Below are 20,449 nucleotides of genomic sequence, written 5' to 3' on the forward strand. Positions count from 1 at the left end.
CAAAATTTTAGAACTCGTTTATTTGCTTCGGTATAAACGTCAATTTTTGCATGACGTGTTGTAGTGAGTGTCCAAAGTGCACCGTACAGAGCTGTCAAACTCTATGTCATGGTCTTTCCAGCTCTATCCATAACCAACGTCCCATCCCTAGTCTTGTACATATTGTTAGGATTTTACTCATGTGATCCCTAAGGTGTACGTGGTATGCTAAGTGATGTACTCTCTATTGAAGAGAGAGATGAATGTCCTCTCGATAGCACTACTACTACAATAACGACCGCCAAAAGAACGCAAACAAGGCATGTGTTGTCTTGAAGAAGAAAGAAAGAGAGAAAATTGGTCTCGCTCTTTGTTTAAAGGCTAAGGTGATTGAAGAGAAATGCATTGTAGACAAAGCACATGAAGTCTTCAAGGTTGAGCATCACGTAGTAGATGGGCATGTGCGGGTATGAGGTGTACATCAAGGATGAGCCCTATTGCACGAGAGAGAGAGAGAGAGAGAGAGAGAGAGAGAGAGAGAGAGAGAGAGAGAGAGCGAAACAAGGTTAAGGGACGACGATGTGGAATCGAGGTGTGTTTGTCAAGGAAAAAAAATTTAGAGAGAGAGAGAGAGAGAGAGAGAGAGAGAGAGAGAGAATAAAGTTGAGAAGAGAGGAAAGAAACTTTTTGAAATTTACTCGTCGGATTTCAAAAAATCACTCGCAAAAAAGTATCCCCCGTGATTGTGCAACCTTTGAAAGGCATGTGAAGGTTGTACACGTGTGGAGCTCACACTTTGCTTCACAGGGACATGCTAATGGACCAAACAATGGAAACGATAATGACAATAATAATGTCAATGACACTAGCAACAACAGAGACACCTAATTTTCACCACTTTATGCTAATGTTATTTAAATATGCTTTAAGTTTTCTCGCATTACAATAATGGTTGCTTTCATTCAATACTCATCCTTCTGCTAATGTTGTTTAAATAAAAATGTAAACTTTAAAGCCTTTCAACATTAGTATATGGGTATATTTCACTCATCTCAATGTTATGTTCTTTAGAATTTTATTATATATTAAAGGTTGTAAAAGTTTTCTTTTTAGATTGAGCGCATGAGAGAAACTTGTTTCGGCATTGTGAAGTGTCATTTATGATGAGTTCGTATGTGTGTTGCAAAGTGAATAGTGATTCACCTCAAACAAAAGGAATTTGAATGCTGAATTCTCTAAAAACGCTCACTCTGAAATGCTCGCCAAAAAATCACACTCCATGCCACACTATATTACCCAGCACCTTCACCATTAAACAACGTGCTACACAGTTACGAGAACTGCCTTCTTCAGGATCCGTATCATTGTACCACATCGTTTTACATCATGCATTGACTTCATTTGCATAATAGGGCCATATTACATGGCCTCGCATGGACAATTTTCTATAGCATATGCACGCGCTCCACCCTTAACTCCCTCTCATTCGCGAGGACTTCGAATACGAGGAGAAGAAAGGAACACCAGTAAACCATAAAATCAAAGTACACACTGTAAAAAGTGTGTTTTGTTAACTTTTTTAAATGTTTTGCTTGTTTTTGTATAATAATGAAACAAAAATTGCAAAAACTCCGTTATTAGAAAGTCAATACAAGCTAAAGTAGTGACAAAGCAAGAGAATAATTTTGGCTAATTTTTGCGTCAAAAATAATATTTTTTGGGCTAATTTTCTCATGTTTTTCATAATGATAATAAATAACCGTTAAAACCTTTGAAAGTATATGACAGATCTACAATAGTTACACTTCCAAGTATATCCAATATGGCAAAAACTGGAGGACACCAAAAATCGAGCTCTAACTAAATCTGGCACAAACAATCAAAGTTACAGTATACAGCCATCAATTGTTCAAACTGCAAACCATTTGGGTAACAAGAAATGTAAAGGAGGAAAGAAAGTTGAAAGTGTGGAAAGCATGAAATGACTTCTAATGAAAGGGTAATGATTGAGAGAAAGAGGAACTTTTTCTAAGCTCATTTGCAAGTTGAGAGAGAGAGAGAGAGAGAGAGAGAGAGAGAGAGCTTTTGTGCCTTAAGAGGTTCCTTTTTCTTTTTGCTATGGACCAACCCGGGAAATTGTTACCCACCATATTAAACATGTACGCTTCTAATATGATGTCATATGCTGTAAATGATTAAAATACATACATAGGTAGTAGGATTCCGACCCATCATGGGATGGATCACCTCAATCACAGAGGGGAAATCCATGTATGGGATAGTTAGGCTTGCCCAAATCAAGCTCACCAACCATTTAAAGGAAGCTCTTCATAGCACCTACAAAGTGTAAAAGTCAATTTTTAAAAACATGGATCGCGCTCCATGTACCTCAACAAAATTTGAAGACAAAGTGAGCGCTAAGGATATTTAAGTTAAACTTGGGAAAAAACACCAATAGTTTGGGGCAACCATAGTCCCAGGTCCCAAAATTGATGACACTATAGTACTCAATGGAAAGATGGCAGTTGGTCCAAAACAGTGTATAATCAGCATAGAAGAGCTATCAAACATACAAAAGACTCCTACTAACACTAACATTGCTAGAAATCATTAACTTTTTGACACACATGTCAAGGAAATCAAAAATCCAAATGACAACTTGCAAACTAAAACAAAATAAGCTTTAACACACCTGCACAATGGAGACTAGGACACCTAGTAGAGGAAAGTGTAAAGTGATCCAATCATGACTAAAGGGAGACCACTACCTAGAGTCGATACAAAAGATGTAAAGAGTGCTTGAGTCTCAACCCAAAAGCCCAAAATGTTGGATCGTGATCCATATACATGCTCTAATCCAAAACTGAATGCATAAATTTTCTTTAAAGTGTCACCCCTTATAGATTTTGCTCTCTCCAAAGTTCAAAAGTTGCACCCCTAGGAAAAGTGGGCTCTAAAATTTGCAAGAAAGGGCTCAAATTTTTAACCAATGATTTAGATTACACAAAAGAGGTGCCCCTAAAACCCATTCAACATTGGGATCCAACTTATATCATTAAAAGTCAAATTGGTGAAAATTGTTGGGTCACAATTTTGTACCTTTTCCTTAGTTTGACCTACAAACTCTTGCACTTGCATACAATGTTATCCTAAGCTTATTGGTGAATTTTAGTGAAGTTTGAATGAAGATTGCCAAAGTTTTGGAAAAGATAACTGCAAAAAACATTCACGTCCTAGCAAGAAATCACAACCTACTCACTAAAACAAAACAGGCTAACAATAACACAATATTTGTACAGTCCAAGATTTTACATACAAAAATATGTTGTTCCTAGAGAACGAAATGGCTCTACACTTATCTCTTAGCACTTTTAGATCTTGAAACCAGCACGATACACCAAGCCAGTGCTTAGAGAAAAACGAGCCCACCCGATGAGAACAATAATATAAGGCAATTTAAGAAAACTACTTTATTAAAGGTGTAAAGAGTATGGTGATTAACGAGTAATTTATATTTTTTAACTTTAAAAAATCATTGCCCTAAAACAACTTTGAAATACATTAAGGCACTTTGAATGAGATTAATGCAAACATTGAATGAGAGAATATTTTCGTTTCCAATGTCCATGAGGTGATGAGTACTCCTGAGGATATTAAAAGGTATGGACTTTGATGCATTGTTGGCTACTAGGTGAAAGGAATCTATTTGTTAAAAATAAAAAACTTTCAAAGGTGACTAAATAATAGCAATTTCAAAAAAAGTGAAAATAAGATTTGTTTTAGAGGTACCAATATCATTAAATAAAACACAATGATCACTTTTCAAATCAGCTAAATTCTTTTCTACACCACCAATGTTAAGTTGAGATTCCATTCAATGATGCTGGAATACTTTTCTTTTCTTACTGGAGATCCTCAAGCACTGTGAGAGAGAGAGAGAGAGAGAGAGAGAGAGAGCGAGAGAGAGAGAGAGAGAGAGAGAGAGAGAGAGAGAGAGAGAGAGAGAGATCTCACAATGTGAAAATTAAAATACGATGCGCCTTTTTAAAATGATGTGCTATCCCAATTACAATAAAATGGACATAATGATGCCATAGTTCCTAATCAAATTTTGTAATTGTGAAAGTCCCTTCAATGCAAGACTAGTTAGTAGTGCTTCTAAAGAAAGAGCACTTACCTCTAGCTTGGGGAAGATTTATTGAAGTCAGGTTGGGCATTCAAATTGCTTGTGGCATTTGAAAAGTCATCTTCAAAGGGTGATGTTGATGCTCCTTCTACAATAGAAGTAGGTTTGCTTTCTTTACTCCCCATCTTGATATCATCTGGATATGGCATTGCTTGTAATTCAAGGTCCCATCTTATCGGCTTTGGATCAGTGCTACCACTATTTATCAAACTTTCATCAATCTTTGTCTTCACATTCTCGAGTTCTTGCTGAAAATCCTTGCTGGTAGAAGATAAGAGTGTGTTCAAAGCTTGATTTGATTTATTTAGCCATGATGTGCTATCCAACATATTTTCTGAGCCTAAACTGAACTCTATGGGTTGAGTTGTGGGCAAGGATGTCCTTACCCCCTCCTCACCGCTTGAAAAAGGAATAAAGTTAAGATTATTGCACACCTCTGGTTGTAGTAAGAACAACTCAGATTGATGCGTCAACTCATTGCTTCTTTGATGAAGAAAGCTTCGATTTGTTGCTGACAAAAAATTTGGCTTACCTGGAGAGTTTGTCAAAATACAATTTCCTTCTTGTGCCTGTGACTGGTTTTGTTGTGTAGTTTGATACTTCTCACCTCGTTGTAGCATCGGATTGTTGGAATCAATAGGAAACATTGATAGTTGTCTTGATTTGTCCGACGATGCAGAAACCATCATATGATCCTGTGCTTGATTAAGCGGTTGTTGGGCCATAAAGGATAGTACGCTACTATTCAAGCTAGTGGTTGAGTACGGCTGTTGACGTCCTTGATATGGGACCATCCCATTGAAGTTGAATGTTGCTTGTAAGGAGCTCGGTCCACTTTCAAGCTGGTGGTTCCAAGGGGAGTTGAGACATTGATTGAAGGGATTAGATTGTAAAAATCCTCTACCAACTGGACTAATGAGCGGAGAACCACCCATGCGAATGCTATCTTTAAGAGACTTGTCGCTACCTGATCTTTGTAGATGAGGGTGGAAAAGCTTTGGAAGGGATGGTTGAGTGCTTTGACCTGACATCCTTAGGAGAAGAGGATAAAAAATGAGTCAGTAAACATGTATATTAGTAGGAAATCTTCTAATTACATACTAAAAATTCATGAATTTAGATGCACATAAAGTTCTCAAAGGCACTACTGTGTGTTTAATTTCATACAACTTTACATGTTATTGTTTTTTTAGTTTATCACCATTGCATACATCATACACTTCAAAAACTCATGTACCTAAAGAGATCTCCTTAAAAGTATGTATACTTTGATATGGGAGTAGACAAAAACTCAAGAATTGGAAAAGACCTTGTTAGAAGTAGGTTCTTACATAAGTGTAGGTGAAAAATCTTGTTGTTTCATGAGGAGCTGCTGGGCGTTTATGACTTGTTCTCTCTCCCTCTCTACATATGATTGATTGCACGTTAGATGCCAAAAAGCCTCGAATATGATTTTAAAAAGCCTTCTTTAAACCATCATATGATTGCACATATAGTGAGCCTAATACAATAGCCAAGAAGAAAAAGGAGGGCGATAAAATATACCTTGTCTATGCCTATTCATATGTCCACCGAGGGCCTGCGATTTTGTGAATTTTATGGGACAAAAGCGACACTCGTAAGGTTTGAACTTGGGATCCTCATCACCATCAGAATTAGGCCGTTTTCTTCTATCTAGCAATCACCTCATAAAAGCTAGGTAAGAATATATTACTACTTTGTGAGGAATTTACAATGATCCACTAAATAATTAGTTGTTTGCTAATAGTATGATAAATGTTGGTTAGGAAAAACGTTTAGAGAGTACCAGACTGCTCGCTTGCCGCGGTACTGCAACTCGATGCATCGTTATGGCTTCCTTCCATGTCAATGAATGAGTCCAAAAGCAAGCGAGCTCACCATGAAGAGCCTACCATCAAATTTATTGCATAAAAAATCATCAAAAGGTTGTTTGAAAATGTGCAAATTATCTTTAATTGTAATTGAGCTCTACAAATAAAAAGGCTTTCCTAATGGATTGAAAACGTTAAAGGAAAGAAAATCAAGAAGAAAAATACAAATGTATAAGGTGCATTCGACCATCTCTATTTATATACACACAAAAAGTCTTTTGACTTTCCACCTCCATGGCCTTTTCATTTCCTAAACTCACCCTTCACTTATGCACTCAAGATGTTTTGAAAGGAATTTTTATTTTTCGAGATTGGGGAGACCTAATAAGGCAATTTGTAGATGTTAATATTGATTGAATGCTACAAATAACGGGGTTACCAAATCTTGATGCGAAGCTGATATGAGGCATGAGCTTAACGTAGCAAAGCAAGCTTGAGAGAGAGAGAGAGAGAGAGAGAGAGAGAGAGAGAGAGAGAGAGAGAGAGAGAGAGAGAGAGAGAGAGAGAGAGAGAGAGAGAGAGAGAGAGAAATGAAATGAAATGTTATATTAACGTCTTCAAAAAGGCCAGAATGACCTATGAGACCAAACTGATACAAAAGTGGTGAATCTGTTACAAAGTCTGGGTACCTTAGTACTAAAGTACTAAGTGTGAAAAGTGTGAAAATAAATGTGAAAAAATAAATACAAAGTATTAAATAAACTTCTTAGGAGCATTCTGGGTGTCTGGCTAGAATGCTTCTAATTCTTTGTTGTAGTCTCCTCCGGTGAAGTGTGCTTCTGCATCTCGATCGTGGTCGTCTCGATTTCCTAAGCTCAGTCGCCCGTCAATGAGGGTGCCTTTGGTATGGATGTGGGTACTCTGTGCTGGCTGCTGGTCTCTTGCTTCTCCTTCCACTCCTGCTTCTCTCGATCCGAAGAAATCTGTGATCTGTCTCTGAGGCTGTAGTGCTCTTTGTCTTCTCATTAGATTATCCCTGTGCCGATGTATTTCCAGTAGGTACAAGCCTAAGCATCTTTGATCTTGGTATTGCATGACTCTATCTAGAGGTCCAAAGCCTTCTTTAAATAGGCAATGGAAACGCCCACGTATCTCATAGTATACGGTGCAATGGCATATGTAGTGTAATTCTGTCTCCGGCTCCATTCCGCATAACTTGCAAATTCTGCTCTCAGGTGGGATTCCCCTAAATCTGCCAAATTCAATTTCCAACTGGTGTGAGGATGTACGAATCTGACCAATAGCACATCTCAAACCATGAGACAGGTGGGTATCCATGTAGCTCGGGCGAATCACAAATCCATCTTCAGATAGCTGTAGGAAGTTTTCTTTGTAGTCAGCCATCTTCGTGCCCAATTCTTGTGTAGGGTCTACCCATGTCCTCTCAGTATCCAATTGTATAAGATCCTGATGGATGATTTTATTAATATCCATTCGTGTAATTGCCAGTGATGGAGCCTCAAGAGAGTATTGGTAGGGGGGTAATCTTTCCATACTGAACCCGTGTCTCTGAAACCACGAAGACAGTTGCGCATACCAGCATGATGTATCCCCTTTCATTGCTAACTCTCGAGAGGATTCGAGGGCCAATCTAGTATATCGGCAATTACTTGTATCCCACAAACCATGTATAAAGGACACTGATCTGGTAAGAGCTTCAATTTCTATCGGAGGGGCAGCTAGTTCCGCTTGGATAATCGCGTGTGGTACAGAGGCCTTGGCTCTAATCATTCGGGAAATCATAGATACCAAAGGTCTCTCCATTGGCTTCCAATTATCTTGATCCACAGATGGTCCCCAAATCTGGACCCCATAAAGCATAGCCGAAGCCACCACAGTATCAAAGAGCCAAAGTTTTGTTCGTGGTTCCTGAAATTGCACTTGTGAACACATCCTCTCCAACCCTCCCAAGGCCGTAGAGGCTCTGGACAATCTAGCCTCCGCTGCTTTCTTAAGAGTAAACTTCGGTCCTGCAAATACCACACCAAGGTATGTGTATGCATCTGTGTACTCTACTGTATCATGGCCATATGCAAATGTAGGTGCCGATCTCCTAACCCACTGCGGTGTGGTGTTAAACACCATAACTTTGGTTTTACCCAAATTCACCGACAGTCCGCTGTCCTTCGTGAATTTATGTAATGCATCTAACTGCCTCTGCATTCCATCTAGTGATTCTGCTATCAATACAATATCACCTGCATACAACAACAAAGGGATCCATGACCCTGCAAGTTGAGCACCTCTGTCACCCTCTCTATCAATGTAATCTGATACCTCATCTATATACATACCAAATAAAGTAGGGGACAGTGGGCATCCCTGCTTTACTCCAACGGTGGAATGAACAATGTCGGAATCCCCTTCTGGAGTACGTACATAACCAGTTACTGACCCATATAAGGCCATGATCCCCCAGATAATCTCTTTGGGGACCCCTAACTCTTGCATTCTGCGCATCAATCTGGCCCTTGGTACTGTATCAAAAGCTTTCCGAAAATCCACAAAGCAACAATACATCCTTCTCCCGCTTGCTCTTCCTTCCTCAATAATGGCTGTGAGCGTAAGAATATGATCTAGAGTGGAATAACCCCTCCTGAATCCAGCTTGTCCTGTTGCCCTTATGCCCTCATTCTCTGCCCATCTACTCAATTTTTGTTCTAGAATGGATGCGTACAGTCGGGTCAATGTGTGACCCACCATAATGGTACGGTAGTTCCCGGGTATCATAGGATCCCCTGACTTGAAAATAGGTACGATAGTAGATAATTTCCAAGATTCAAGTAATCCTTCACACATGACCCGATTAAACAGACGAGCAAGGACTTCTGAAAGTAGATCCCTTGCATGGATCAGATGTTCTGCTACTAAACCCTCATGATGATATGCTCTTCTTGTCTTCATCTTATCAATGGATTTTTCCACCATTTCCGTAGTAAAGAAAGTACTAGTAGCAGGGCATGGCTCTAGCGGGTCTGGTAATGGAGGCTGTCCAGATACCATATATAATGATGTTACATATTGACCCCAAATCTCAGGAGAAGTAATTTTCGGAGGTGATGATTGCTCGTGAAATAAACGCCAGGCCTCATGTGAGTCCTGACTCAAGAAGAGCTGATATAAATCCTTCTCCAGTTTGGCTAAAAATGCCCTTTTCTTGCGACGTACTATACGCCGAAGAGCAATCCGAGACTGCTTATGTGTGATGGTCCCAAGTGTAAGCTCTTTCTGGACCTGGGTTTTCGTCTCTCTGCATTCCTCGTCGTACCAACTGTTTTGAGGCATGTTCCCAGATTCTCTCTTCTGATCAGGCTGAGTATGTGGGTATGCCTCTTGTGCTGCTCCATGTAGTATCTCTGTTAGCTGAGAAGTAATCTCCTCTACAGTATATACTGGCTCGGCTGCCCACATCCTACTATAGATCTGTTCCACATAGACTGAATCAGTCTTTGGTGTGAAAGTATATCTTGTGTGCGTCTTCTTCCTTTGTACTTGAGAGGCATTGTATTGGAAGGAGATTGATAGGGTCAAGAGAGCATGATCCATTGCAATCCCAACCGGTCTGGGTCCCACCTTAAAGTCCTCGATACTAGAAATAAAGCTTGGTGAAGTCATGACATAATCTACTGTGCTGGCCCCATGCCCGTGCGGGAAGCATGTGAATCCCCCAGATAAAGGGAAATTCTCTAGACCATTAAGTATGGCCAAACCATGTGTAGTTGCCATCTCCATGAGATGTCTCCCATATTCAGTGTGTTCTTTATCCTGTGAGTTTCTAGTAAGCCTCTCCTGTGATAAATCCACTTCTCTGAGCATTTCCTCAGAAGTATCATAGAATACTGCTTGAGAGTTGGCCGTTCTGGCATTAAAGTCCCCTAAGAGAACGATGTCTCCATCTCTAGAGAACTCCCATATGTCATTATTCAATATGGAGAAAGGGGACTGTCCTTTAGGCGAGGAGTAGACTGATGTACTTGGAGGGAAGTAGCATATAGCGATATATAGAAATCTACCTGTCTCGGCTCTCATTCTCACCCACATATACCTTGCTTGTTCATCTTTCCTGATAATCTATAGTAGTGGTTTCAGCTCCTCTTTAAATAAGACTGCTACTCCTCCTGAACCCCGGATACCTCGTAGAGATCTCTTGTCTGGTCGACCAGTTGTTTCCCATAAATACCCCTTCACATGTGGCATAAGCTGTCCCGGTATCTGGTGTGTCTCTGAATAGAAAACTATGTCTCTGTCCCTAAAGCTGTCTTCAAAGGCACCTACATCTAGCCTATATGATCCATTACAATTCCATGCTGCTATGCAGAGCGTCGCTCCATAGGTCTCGCACCGTCATGATGCGCGCTTTTCCAGAACCACTACTTTCCGTCCTCTATAAAAGGCGATTTTCCCCTTTTCTCTTGCTGCCCTGATCTCTGGCATCAACTCTTGCATGTGTGCCACTTGTGCCAATGTAAGGTCATCTCCCAAGAAAATCCCGGTTTTCTTAAGAGTTGGCCTCTTCTTTAGAAATTCTTTCCTTATTTCTATATTCGGGAATCGGAGAATAAGTGCCCTATCCTTTATGTTTCCCTTCTCATCGACTCCTTTCTTGCCCACTCTCCATGCACTTGTGTGAGTAGGCTCTGTGATGCCCATGCGTTGTAGCAGTTCCCTCACCTCTTCATCTACATTCTCTTTGTCCTTGACTCCTGTGACCCGCACATGCAGAGCTCGAGTCTTCCTTTTCTGCTCTTCCTCAATGGTCATATTAATAATGGTGGAAGTAGGTGTGGTCTCAGGCATCTGGGCCTTCCCTTTCTTCGCATCCTCAATCCATTTCTCTGCTTCATCAACCTTTTCTTGTGTCTTAACAAGACGTTCCGCCCATGAAGATGCCGTTTTCGATTTCTGTTCATCTCCTTCCCGTAGAGCTTTCATCTGATCCTTAATGTCCTCGAGCTCCTTCAACACCGAAGGTTGGTCGTCTCCCTTCTCCTTAGTTGCAGATTTGCAAGCCGCAAGTTCTCCTTTTAGCTCCTCGATTATTGCATCTTTTTCCTCCATGTGCTTTTCCATATTTGTTCTCCATGCGTCAAAACTTGCTACTGCCTCATCGAGTTTCTTTTGCATAACGCATTTTGTTACATTTACTTCGGCCTTGATTAGGTTTCGTGATTCCGTTTTCACGATCTGAATTTCCTCATTCTGTATCCCCCGGATCTCTCTCCTTAGTTCTCTCATCATGTCTCCATACATGGAGTTCCTGTAGCTCTCTGCGTTCGTGCGCATTTCCTTCCTGATGTCATCCCTTGTGAGATAAAATTCATCAAATCATTCAATACCTACAAGTCTCTACTTGCTTCTACTACTAGCTCCTCTTTAAAGACAATCAGTACTACGAAGATTCCTTGCTCCGTTCTCCTTCCCCCATGAAGGAGTCTATACCTGTGTATGAGACTGCATCCACGGATACCTGGGGTGTGTTTGTGAAAGCATAGTTTTCAGCTCATAAGTTTTCATTGAGTTTTGAACAAGTTCAGACTATGTTTAAAATGAACCGGCCGCCCACTTACTAATGGGCAGCCATTTGCAAATTATGCCTATCAAAGAACTAGGCACCCCCTCTCTTGCTAAAATTGAGAATGAGTGACCCCATTTTCTCTCTTTTTAGCAGCAAAATCTGGTTGCCCTATTTCAAGACCTCCACCACCCCCCCCCCCCCCCCCCCCCCAAAAAAAAAAAAAAAAGGAAGGTATCCCTAGCCTCTGGGGCCTATAAACCACCTGTTGGCACCCCCAGGTTGCAGTTCAGATGCAACTAGAAACAAGGCACCCCTGCTCCGAGAAGGAGCTGAGGCGTTTCTACCACGATAGTTCAGAAATTTTATGTGATGAGTTTGGATCGGAGATTGGTTTCTGCATTGGGAGCAATAGGTGATGATTTATGTTTGAGTACTAGTAATGTTTACTACTGTCAGTAGTTTATGTTTTGCAGCTACTACGTCTCTGAGATCTGAGCAAAGGAGGCTTTGGGCTAAGCTCAAGAAATTCATGAAATGGAATCCGAAATGGTTTGTAGGGACCTTGTGCTCTAAGAGCAAACTGGAGGATCGTTGAGTAGAGAGCTCTGGCTCTCGAGTTTTCAAACTGGAAAGAAACCACTAGTGAGTTTGAGATCTACAATGAAGGGGTTTCTCCAGTCCGTTATGCTTGTAAAAAATTATCCACAATAACAAAGATTCTTTTTAAAGGGGTGGGATCATCCCATCTTCAGGTCATCGAATACTGTGTCGATCTTCTCCCTTTTCTCTCTCTATATATTTTATTTTTGTAAGTCTATTAACTGTTAGGGCTCTTGCCCTTGGACACTCAAGTGCATCCTCCTCCTGGGGTGCATCACCCAAGGAGGAGGTTCCTAGCTGGTTGCTACGAGTTCTCTCCATCGATTCCAGCACATGGTGCATCAATTAGGTGGCCATGGTGATGCCTATGCATGGCTCTTGCCCGATGGTACGCAGCCCTTGTCCGACCATGTAATATGGCTACTATTTGGGAGGGATAAAAGCACCTCCCCTTGTGGGCCCTCTGGTGTGTCGAAAAAAAAATAATTGTTTGTGTGCGCTCCCGTTGTTTGTGTGGCTCCGTTGGTGATTGTGTATCAGAGAAAGGTCTCCTCTCTTTCTCCGAAAAGGAGGACGATTTCGAGTAGTTACGGGAAGAGCCATGACTAGTCAAGCGAGAACTACCGAAGAAGAGCTTCCGAAAGTACAAACTCAACTTGCAGAGTTACAACAACTCTTTACTCTGCTAGCTATCCACCAAAAGGTTTTGGACGATCTCAAAAAGCCCCAAGAGAAGGATATCGATGGGCAAAAGTGACAATCAGAAAGAGGAAAACAAGAATTGAGGCAGAAGTGCACAAGGGATCTCTGGATTGAAACAACTGGACTGTGAAGAACAAAGGCCAAGAAAAAGACACGCTCTCTCTTTCTGAATGAAAGTAAAGATATATTCGAAGTAGTTTCGAACCAAGACGCAATGGTCCCAAACACTGGAGCCCCTTTTCGTATTCCTTTATAATTAATTCACCAAGGTATAACTCCCGAGGATTCTCTTGTTCGAGACTTTGCGTCCAAATGATCTTTGAGAATGAGGCCCCAAGGGTCCTTATAAACAGTACAAGGGATGCCCAAAAGTAGAGCCTAGAAGCATCAGTTTCTTTTTTTTTCCCAGAAAAAGATCCTTGCATTAGTTAATAAAACTGCCCAATGGGCTATGAAGTGCCCTTGTTAGAGAGGGCTACATCAGCATGTGGGGAGACTCTCCCAATGGAAAAACAAATATGTACAATAAGGGCAAATTACGAGATGGGAGGAGGAAACGGCCACACTGGTGGACGGTACTATCATCTGGGTGCGCCATGAACCATGGTGTAGAAGGGCCCTTGGGCACCAAAATTGCAAGAAGGCCTCAAGATACTCCCACATGCTGTTGGAGCTATCTTGAAGTCTCTCAAACTGGCCCTTGAGTGTGTGGATTAGCTCTAGCCAAATGTCACGGACTGGTCGAGCCTTGAAGATGCGGAAGCAATAGGCTTGCTAGATCAACCACAGTGTCAGGCTGCAGATTAGCTTCCAACACCACTCTCTATCTCTACTCCACTCCTGAGGACTCTGTGGCTGGTTGGAGTGTAAGCCGACCCTCCTGTATCACAATCATCTTGCTAACTGAAGCCATCTCAAAACGAAGTGTTGGGCCCATGAGTGTGGACAAAGCTGCAACACCCAAGTGTATTGGCTAGCTGTGGAGAGTGCAAGTAGCAGTTGAAGAACCCAAAGCCGAACTTGATGTGTCATGGGGCAATCCCACAGACCCTGATGCTGAGTCTCAAGCAGGTGGTCACAAGCGGCACATATTGCCGAGGTGCCGTTGTGCACCAATCAACTCCCGACTGAAGTAGCTCGATGTGCAACAAGCCACTGGAACATGGTGGCTCGTCCCGACTTTTTGTTGTTCCACAAACGCTCCCGCCAAGAACTGAGTACTGAGACTCTCCTCTTACCAGTGAATCGCGGCAGTAGGATGAGCCTCCCTCCATGCTCTCAATATGTGGCAACCTAGCTGAGCTATGCACTAGATCCTTGGGTGATCGACTAGAGTAAAGGGATCCCACCCAAACCACTCCCCCGGGTCCCACTGCATTCGCATCAAAGTACGGCTTTCCCAAGCACAAAGCCGCTAGTGTCTCACTCTCATGTTCAATAATATGAACTCATGCCAAAAAAAAAAAGCGATGGCGACACTACAAACGACTGCGCAGGGAAACTCAGAGCGTTGATGGGCGCTGCAGTGAGCTTCAGGCCACTCTGCTGTGACTAACTATTGTCCTTAGCCCAGGGCGAACCCAATAAGCCACACTCGGCCCAGTTTCATGCAGTCGAGGCCGCTCCTATCCCGCTCTAAGCGACATTGCACACGGTCGTCATCGACCCCAATTCCTCCGTCCTCCAAGGGACCCCTCCCACGACCTGTGTCTGTGGAACTCCGAGAGAGAGAGAGAGAGAGAGAGAGAGAGAGAGAGAGAGAGAGAGAGAGAGAGAGAGAGAGAGAGAGAGAGAGAGAGAGAGAGAGAGAGAGAGAGAGAGAGAGAGAGAGAGAGAGAGAGAGAGAGAGACTTTTTCTTTTTCAGAGAGAGAGAGAGTTCGGTTTTTATGGTTCAAGGCAGCCGGCAGGAATAGGAGGATATCCTCCTAGAAACAATAGGGCAGATTGAGATGCCCAGGGCTGGAGATAGAGGGATTGCTTTCCTCGTGCAAATTGATATAGAGAGAAAGAGTGAGAAGATCAACACGCTACTGGGACTAGAAGATGGGCAGATCCTCCCTTGTAAAAGTATCTTTATTAATGGGGAGAAGTCTATAGAAGCACTTGAACCGAACGTATTACCACGTTCGTTCTAGAATCAGAGTCGATGGTACTCGGAAGTTGAGCTTCCTATTCTAAAGGCAAAACCCTATTCCAAGGAACTTCCGTTCCTTATTCTGTATCTTCAAGAACCAAGGTTCTCGCCTCTAGATATCACCTTCCAGACTAAGGGCATGGTATCCCTGCAACTCTTTTCCGACTCTGTCCCCAAAGTACTTCGAAATCACCACACACACACCCAACCCCTTTCCTCTTCTGTAGAAATCCTAGTAGCAACTCTGCTTTCCTGGATGCAAAGTTCTTCCTTGAGAATCTTAAGCTCTTGATCCCAACTAGAGAGTTTACCACTCTCAAATCTGTGGATCTATACCCCAACTTAGGGTACAAAACCGTTGGGCTGATCTGGCTCTAGTTCCTCAGATCGCTTTTCTCCTTGTAGCGGGAATGGGCACCACGTGCCAACAGAAAAGAGTAAACTGAACAACTTTAAGCATTTCAAATAACATTGAACTGAAAGAGATGCACGACACATGAGACACGGAATGGCGGAGTTCCATCGCAAGTGCTCCCCTTTCGGTATTTCTTTATATTGCATCAAACAAGGTACAACTCCCATGGATCTACTCTGCATCTCCCGCGGGTAGACTGCCAAAGCGAGAGCCCATGGGTCATATTTAAAGGCCCCTTGGCTTCTAAAAGCAGTTTACATGAAAAGCATTCAATTCTAAAAGCATCTGGCCTCCCAAAAGCAGCCAGCACGAAATTTGGCCATTCCGTACAATTCTGCCATGTCAGCACCTGCCAGTGCAATTTGTGAAAGTCCATACAACCTGTGACATCATCTGCGTAAAACGTGGGCGTCCGTACAATTTCCACATCATCAACAATTTCGCAAGGGATTGAGTTTGTGTGTGGTCTTGCTTTATTTTAATACCTTTAGGTCCCCTGGGTCCCATCGAACGAGGTCCCATGAGTTGATGGGAACTCTTCTTAAAAAATAGGCCTCTCGACAAGACTTTACAAGTTGGTAAAACTTCTTGTGCTGCTTCTGTTGCTTCTAGGGTTTAGTCCCCTCGGTCGAGATCTGCAGGTTGGCTGCGTTCTTTAGTGGCTTGACATGTCAGCAGTTTGTGACATCCCCACTTCTTGAAAGAAAATAATCGACCGCGATTACAACATATACTTCTTAGAAAATCTCATCCAATAAGGAGTATATTCTCATTCTAGATCGGAGCTCCCTGGGCAACATTGGACAGGGTCCCATGACTCTTCTTTAAAAGCAGGCCTCCCAACAAGACTTTGCAAGTTGGTAAAACTTCTTGTGATGCTTCTAGGGTTTAGGCCCCTCGGCCGGGATCTGCAGGTTGGCTCTGCTCTTGTGTGGCTTGACACGTCAACAATTTGTGACACTCGTGCAAAGGCTCGTGCCTTCCTCTGCTCCTACTCCTACGTTACCTTTTAAGTCTCAACACTCGGAACACAACTCAATTCTCGAAAAGAAACTTGCCAGAAGAGATATCGTCGCAGAGAAACTTCTCTTCCAATCCTACACACAGAAGAGGTGTGTTCTCAAGTTCCTTCTTGTAAATCAGCCCCATCTACGAGATTTATGGGCTAGAAAATGGAGAAAAACAAAAACTTGCGGCGATGGAAATCCTCTCTGTAGGCACATCCTCGCGATGGAACTTGCCTATTTGGTCCAGGCAGCTTCTCGTGCGCTTGTAGCGGCCATGGGGTTTAACCGGGTGGCACCTTGACGACGGAAAATCTGCAGCAACTCCTCCTTTTCCCTAGCGCTGGATTTTTCTTTTTAGAGAGTGAGAGTGGAAATAGAGGGATCGCTTTCCTTGTGCCAATTGATACAGAGAGATATAGAGAGAAAGAGTGAGAAGATCAACACATTACTGGGAACCATAAGATGGGCAGATCCTCCCCCGTAAAAGTATCTTTCTTACTGGGGAGAAGGCTATACAAGCACTTGAACCGAACGTATTACCACATTCATTCTAGAATCACACCCGATGGTACTCGGAAGCCTGGCTTCCTATTTTAAAGGCAAAACCCTATTTAAAGGAACTTCCGTTCCTTATTCTCTATCCTCGAGAACCAAGGTTTTCACCTCTAGATCTCACCTTTCAAACTCAGGGCATGGTATCCCTACAACACTTTTAAGTTTTCCGACTTTGTTCCTAGAGTCCTCTTCCGTAGAAATCCTAGCAACAACTCTGCTTTCTTGTACGCAAAGTCCTTCCCTGGGAATCTTAAACTCCTGATCCCAGTTGGAGAGTCTACCACTCTCAAATCCGTGAATATACACCCAAACTCAGGGTATGAAACCCTTGGGCTGATCTGGCTCTAGTTCCTCGAAGCGCTTTTGTCACAAAGTGATGACGTGGCATGACCATCTGGCAGAGAAATGGCCAAGTGGACAAAAGAAACTGAACGGACTAACTTGAAGAACTTATAAAGCACCGGCCGTGGGGCCTGAAACCCTAAAAGATAGAAGCCTGAACCCTGAAAAGGATTTCCATAAAATGTGTTGACATGCTGATGTGGCGGACCGTACAAAATTTCCGCGATTTGCGTTGTAGGTGCCATGTGGCAGGCTGTACAGATCTTTGCAAATTACGTTGGCTGCTTTTGGGAATCTCTAGCGCTAGCTTTTGGGTGAAAGTGCTTTTGAACTGATTGCTTTTGGAGATCTGCTTTTGGGCATCCCATGTACTGTTTATAAGAGCCCTTGGGGCCTCACACTGTAGAGCATCGGACGTAGAGTCTGAGAGGAGAGGTCCCTCAAGAGTTGTACTTTGCAATGATTAATGATAAAGAAATGCTTTTGAAGTTTCTGTTCGTGTGTTGCTATTGATTTCTCTCTTGGAGTGTCCAAGCCTATTACAGTGGTATCAGAGCTCAAAAAGATTCTTCTTCTATGGAGGATCCGATCCTTTTTGCAGCACACGCTATTTTTTTGTGAGAGAATCTTCTTTTTCGTTGGCTCGTGGTGCCCGTCCCGTGACAGTGGTATCACAGCTTCAGACATGTGCTTTTCTGAAATCATACCGGTCCTACTAAAGACCAGACAAAGCAAGAATCTTTGTGCTGGGAAATTGAATCTTTGTGTCGAATCTTTGTGTTCCGACCTTGGACTTATTAGCCACTGCCACCCTTACTTCATCGCGCATTGGACGTGCTCTCGTCTGTCTTTCAGGGCATAAACCATAAAGAACCCCAGATTACACATGGGTTTTTGTGGAGAATCTGACAGAGGTAAAACCTCTCAGTGGGCAGGCAAAGAAAAGTTGAAATCCGACGCGGGATCTGAAGAAAAGAATGAAGATTTGGACAAATTCTTGGCGGAAAAGTTTGTCAGAGCGAGGTACGAACGTCAACTGCAGGTTGATCCATGTGTGAAAAGATTGATCAAGTACTCTAGAGACGCAAGATTTCCGAAATACCTGAAGAATTCCCGATTGATGAGATTTAGTCGAGATGGCCAGTTGAAAGGACAAACGAGTGCAAAAGAAAAAGAAGCGGAACCTGTACTCGCAGAAAGAGCTGGACAGAACTCTTCAAAAGAAGATGAACCAAAGGACCGCCAGAAGATAAGCCAGAGAGTTACAGAGCAGCACCCGAGCGCGGAAGAAAAGGAAAGACAAAAGCAGGACTGGTATCAGATTTTGTGGGGACCGCCAATCTTGACCAGCTGAACGGAAGTATTGAACTTTGCAAACCATTTGGGCAAAGTGCCAAACTAGGAAGCCCTTATCTTCTTTGATGGAGAAGCCAAGGCCAACTTCATTTCAACCGAATTGGCGGCTTGACTTGGAATTACGCCCGAGGAAATGGGGCCACCGGTCGAGGCTGTTCTAGAGGTACCCGGACGGGTTGTTTCCACTACACCTGTCATTGGCAAACTACATTTGCATTGTCAGGGGTATTTAGGACACGAGGACTTTTACATCATGCCTTTGGAAGGGTGTGACGTCCTTCGAGGAATCCCTTGGTTCCCCAAGAACAGTACCGTGGTCGATTATAGGGCAAGGAAGGTTATCTTGAAGAATGAGAAAGGCAAAGAGGTTGTACTTGATGTAAAATTGAAAGATGAGTCCGTCCCACTTGATGAAATCCAGTTTTTTTTGTTTCTTCAATTTTCTTGAAAGAAATGAATAATGATTAAAGGTTGAAAATGTCAGACCTCGAAAAAAGAACGACGAGATTTTCTGCAAGCTCAGGCTGAGTGTTTCTCTAAGGGCTTACCAAGCGAGTTGCCTCCTTCACATCTTGAAGATCACACGATTGATTAGATTCTCGGGGGCCGGTAGTACATCACCGAACCTGCCACCTTACAGAGTTATCCAAGGCCCAAATGAAGAAATAATGAACCAAAACATATTCCCCATCCCGAGGATCGATGATAAACTCGACAGACTTAAGGGTTCTACTTGCTTTAGCCAAATTGATCCGAAAAGTGGTTATCATCAGATTCAAATTGCTCCTGGAGACGTCTACAAGACTGCTTTCGGGACGACTTTTGAGTTTTTATGAATACTTTGTGATGCGTTTTGGCCATACGAATGCTGCAGCTACATTCAACCGCGTGATGGATAGGATTTTCCAAGAGTACCGATCGTTTGTGGGCACTTTCTTTGACGACATTATCGTCTTCTCCAAGAATGAAGCAGAACACAAACACATAACAAAGGGAAGTCAGTGACTTTATTCCATCTAGGTAATGTGTGACAAAGGAGCGGAGTGACACCCCTCTTGTGCATTCTCGTTTGCATCAAATTCAACACTACTGATATGTGGGATCTCTCGGAATAGTTGAAGCTAGACAGATAGCCTCAAGGTAAAGTTATATCTTAGAAGTATCTGCTAGGTCCTCCTCCTCCATCCACTTCGCATCCAATGCCGGATAGTTCTTGAATTTCACTAAGAACCACCATATCACTTTACCTTTCACTTTCCTTTCCTTGTGGGCTAGTATCTATTTTGGAACGAGTATCTCCTCGCTCTCTTCCACTTCAGGTTGCTCCTCAGGCTCCCTATCAACTGGCACCTCACCCTTGATTGGTTTCAAGAGACTCACATGAAAAGCATTGTGAATCTTCCAAGTATCAGGCAACTTCAGTCTAAAGGATACATCATTTATCTTTTCTTGAATCTGGAAAGGGCCATAATAATGCATACTTAGCTTTGGAAAAATCCACTCCTTTCCCTTTTGTTTCCTCAGGCGTGCTTCCCAAACCTTAAACTCCTTCAATTGCAAGTCGCATCGATGTTTATCGGCTGCCTTCTATTGCTGTGCTTGAGACTTCTCAAGAGCCTCGTGAACCTTGGCAAAAGCAGTGTCCAGATCTCTCGTATACTAATCCGCTTCAAAAATCTTATCTTTGGTGCTTAGAAATGGAGGAACCTTCTTAGCACCCTCGATTACTTCAAATGGCACCTTCCCCATCGATGAATGGGCCGTG

General features: G+C 42.7%; 1 protein-coding gene across 2 annotated transcripts in view; it reads right to left on the reverse strand.

Annotated features, from left to right (window-relative positions):
• Nucleotides 1–2,056: 2,056 nt before the first annotated feature.
• The window catches only part of LOC147440566 (uncharacterized), a 65,580-nt gene continuing 47,187 nt past the window's right edge, over nt 2,057–20,449 (reverse strand). Inside the window, exons 2-6 of one of the 2 annotated variants that reach the window (XM_086530291.1) lie at nt 5,973–6,074; nt 5,711–5,839; nt 5,497–5,569; nt 4,157–5,197; nt 2,057–2,316 (exon numbers count right to left, since the gene is read on the reverse strand). In XM_086530291.1, coding sequence (XP_086386417.1) covers nt 4,159–5,197; nt 5,497–5,569; nt 5,711–5,839; nt 5,973–6,030 — 1,299 coding nt within the window. In that variant the 5' untranslated portion in view covers nt 6,031–6,074 and the 3' untranslated portion in view covers nt 2,057–2,316; nt 4,157–4,158. Of the gene's footprint in view, nt 2,317–3,997; nt 5,198–5,496; nt 5,570–5,710; nt 5,840–5,972; nt 6,075–20,449 lie in introns of those variants that run through there. The other variant, XM_086530290.1, reaches the window with a different exon arrangement.

The sequence above is a fragment of the Adiantum capillus-veneris genome, chromosome 15 (genome assembly GCF_014529385.1).
Source record: "Adiantum capillus-veneris isolate H3 chromosome 15, ASM1452938v2, whole genome shotgun sequence".
Lineage (NCBI taxonomy): Eukaryota > Viridiplantae > Streptophyta > Polypodiopsida > Polypodiales > Pteridaceae > Adiantum > Adiantum capillus-veneris.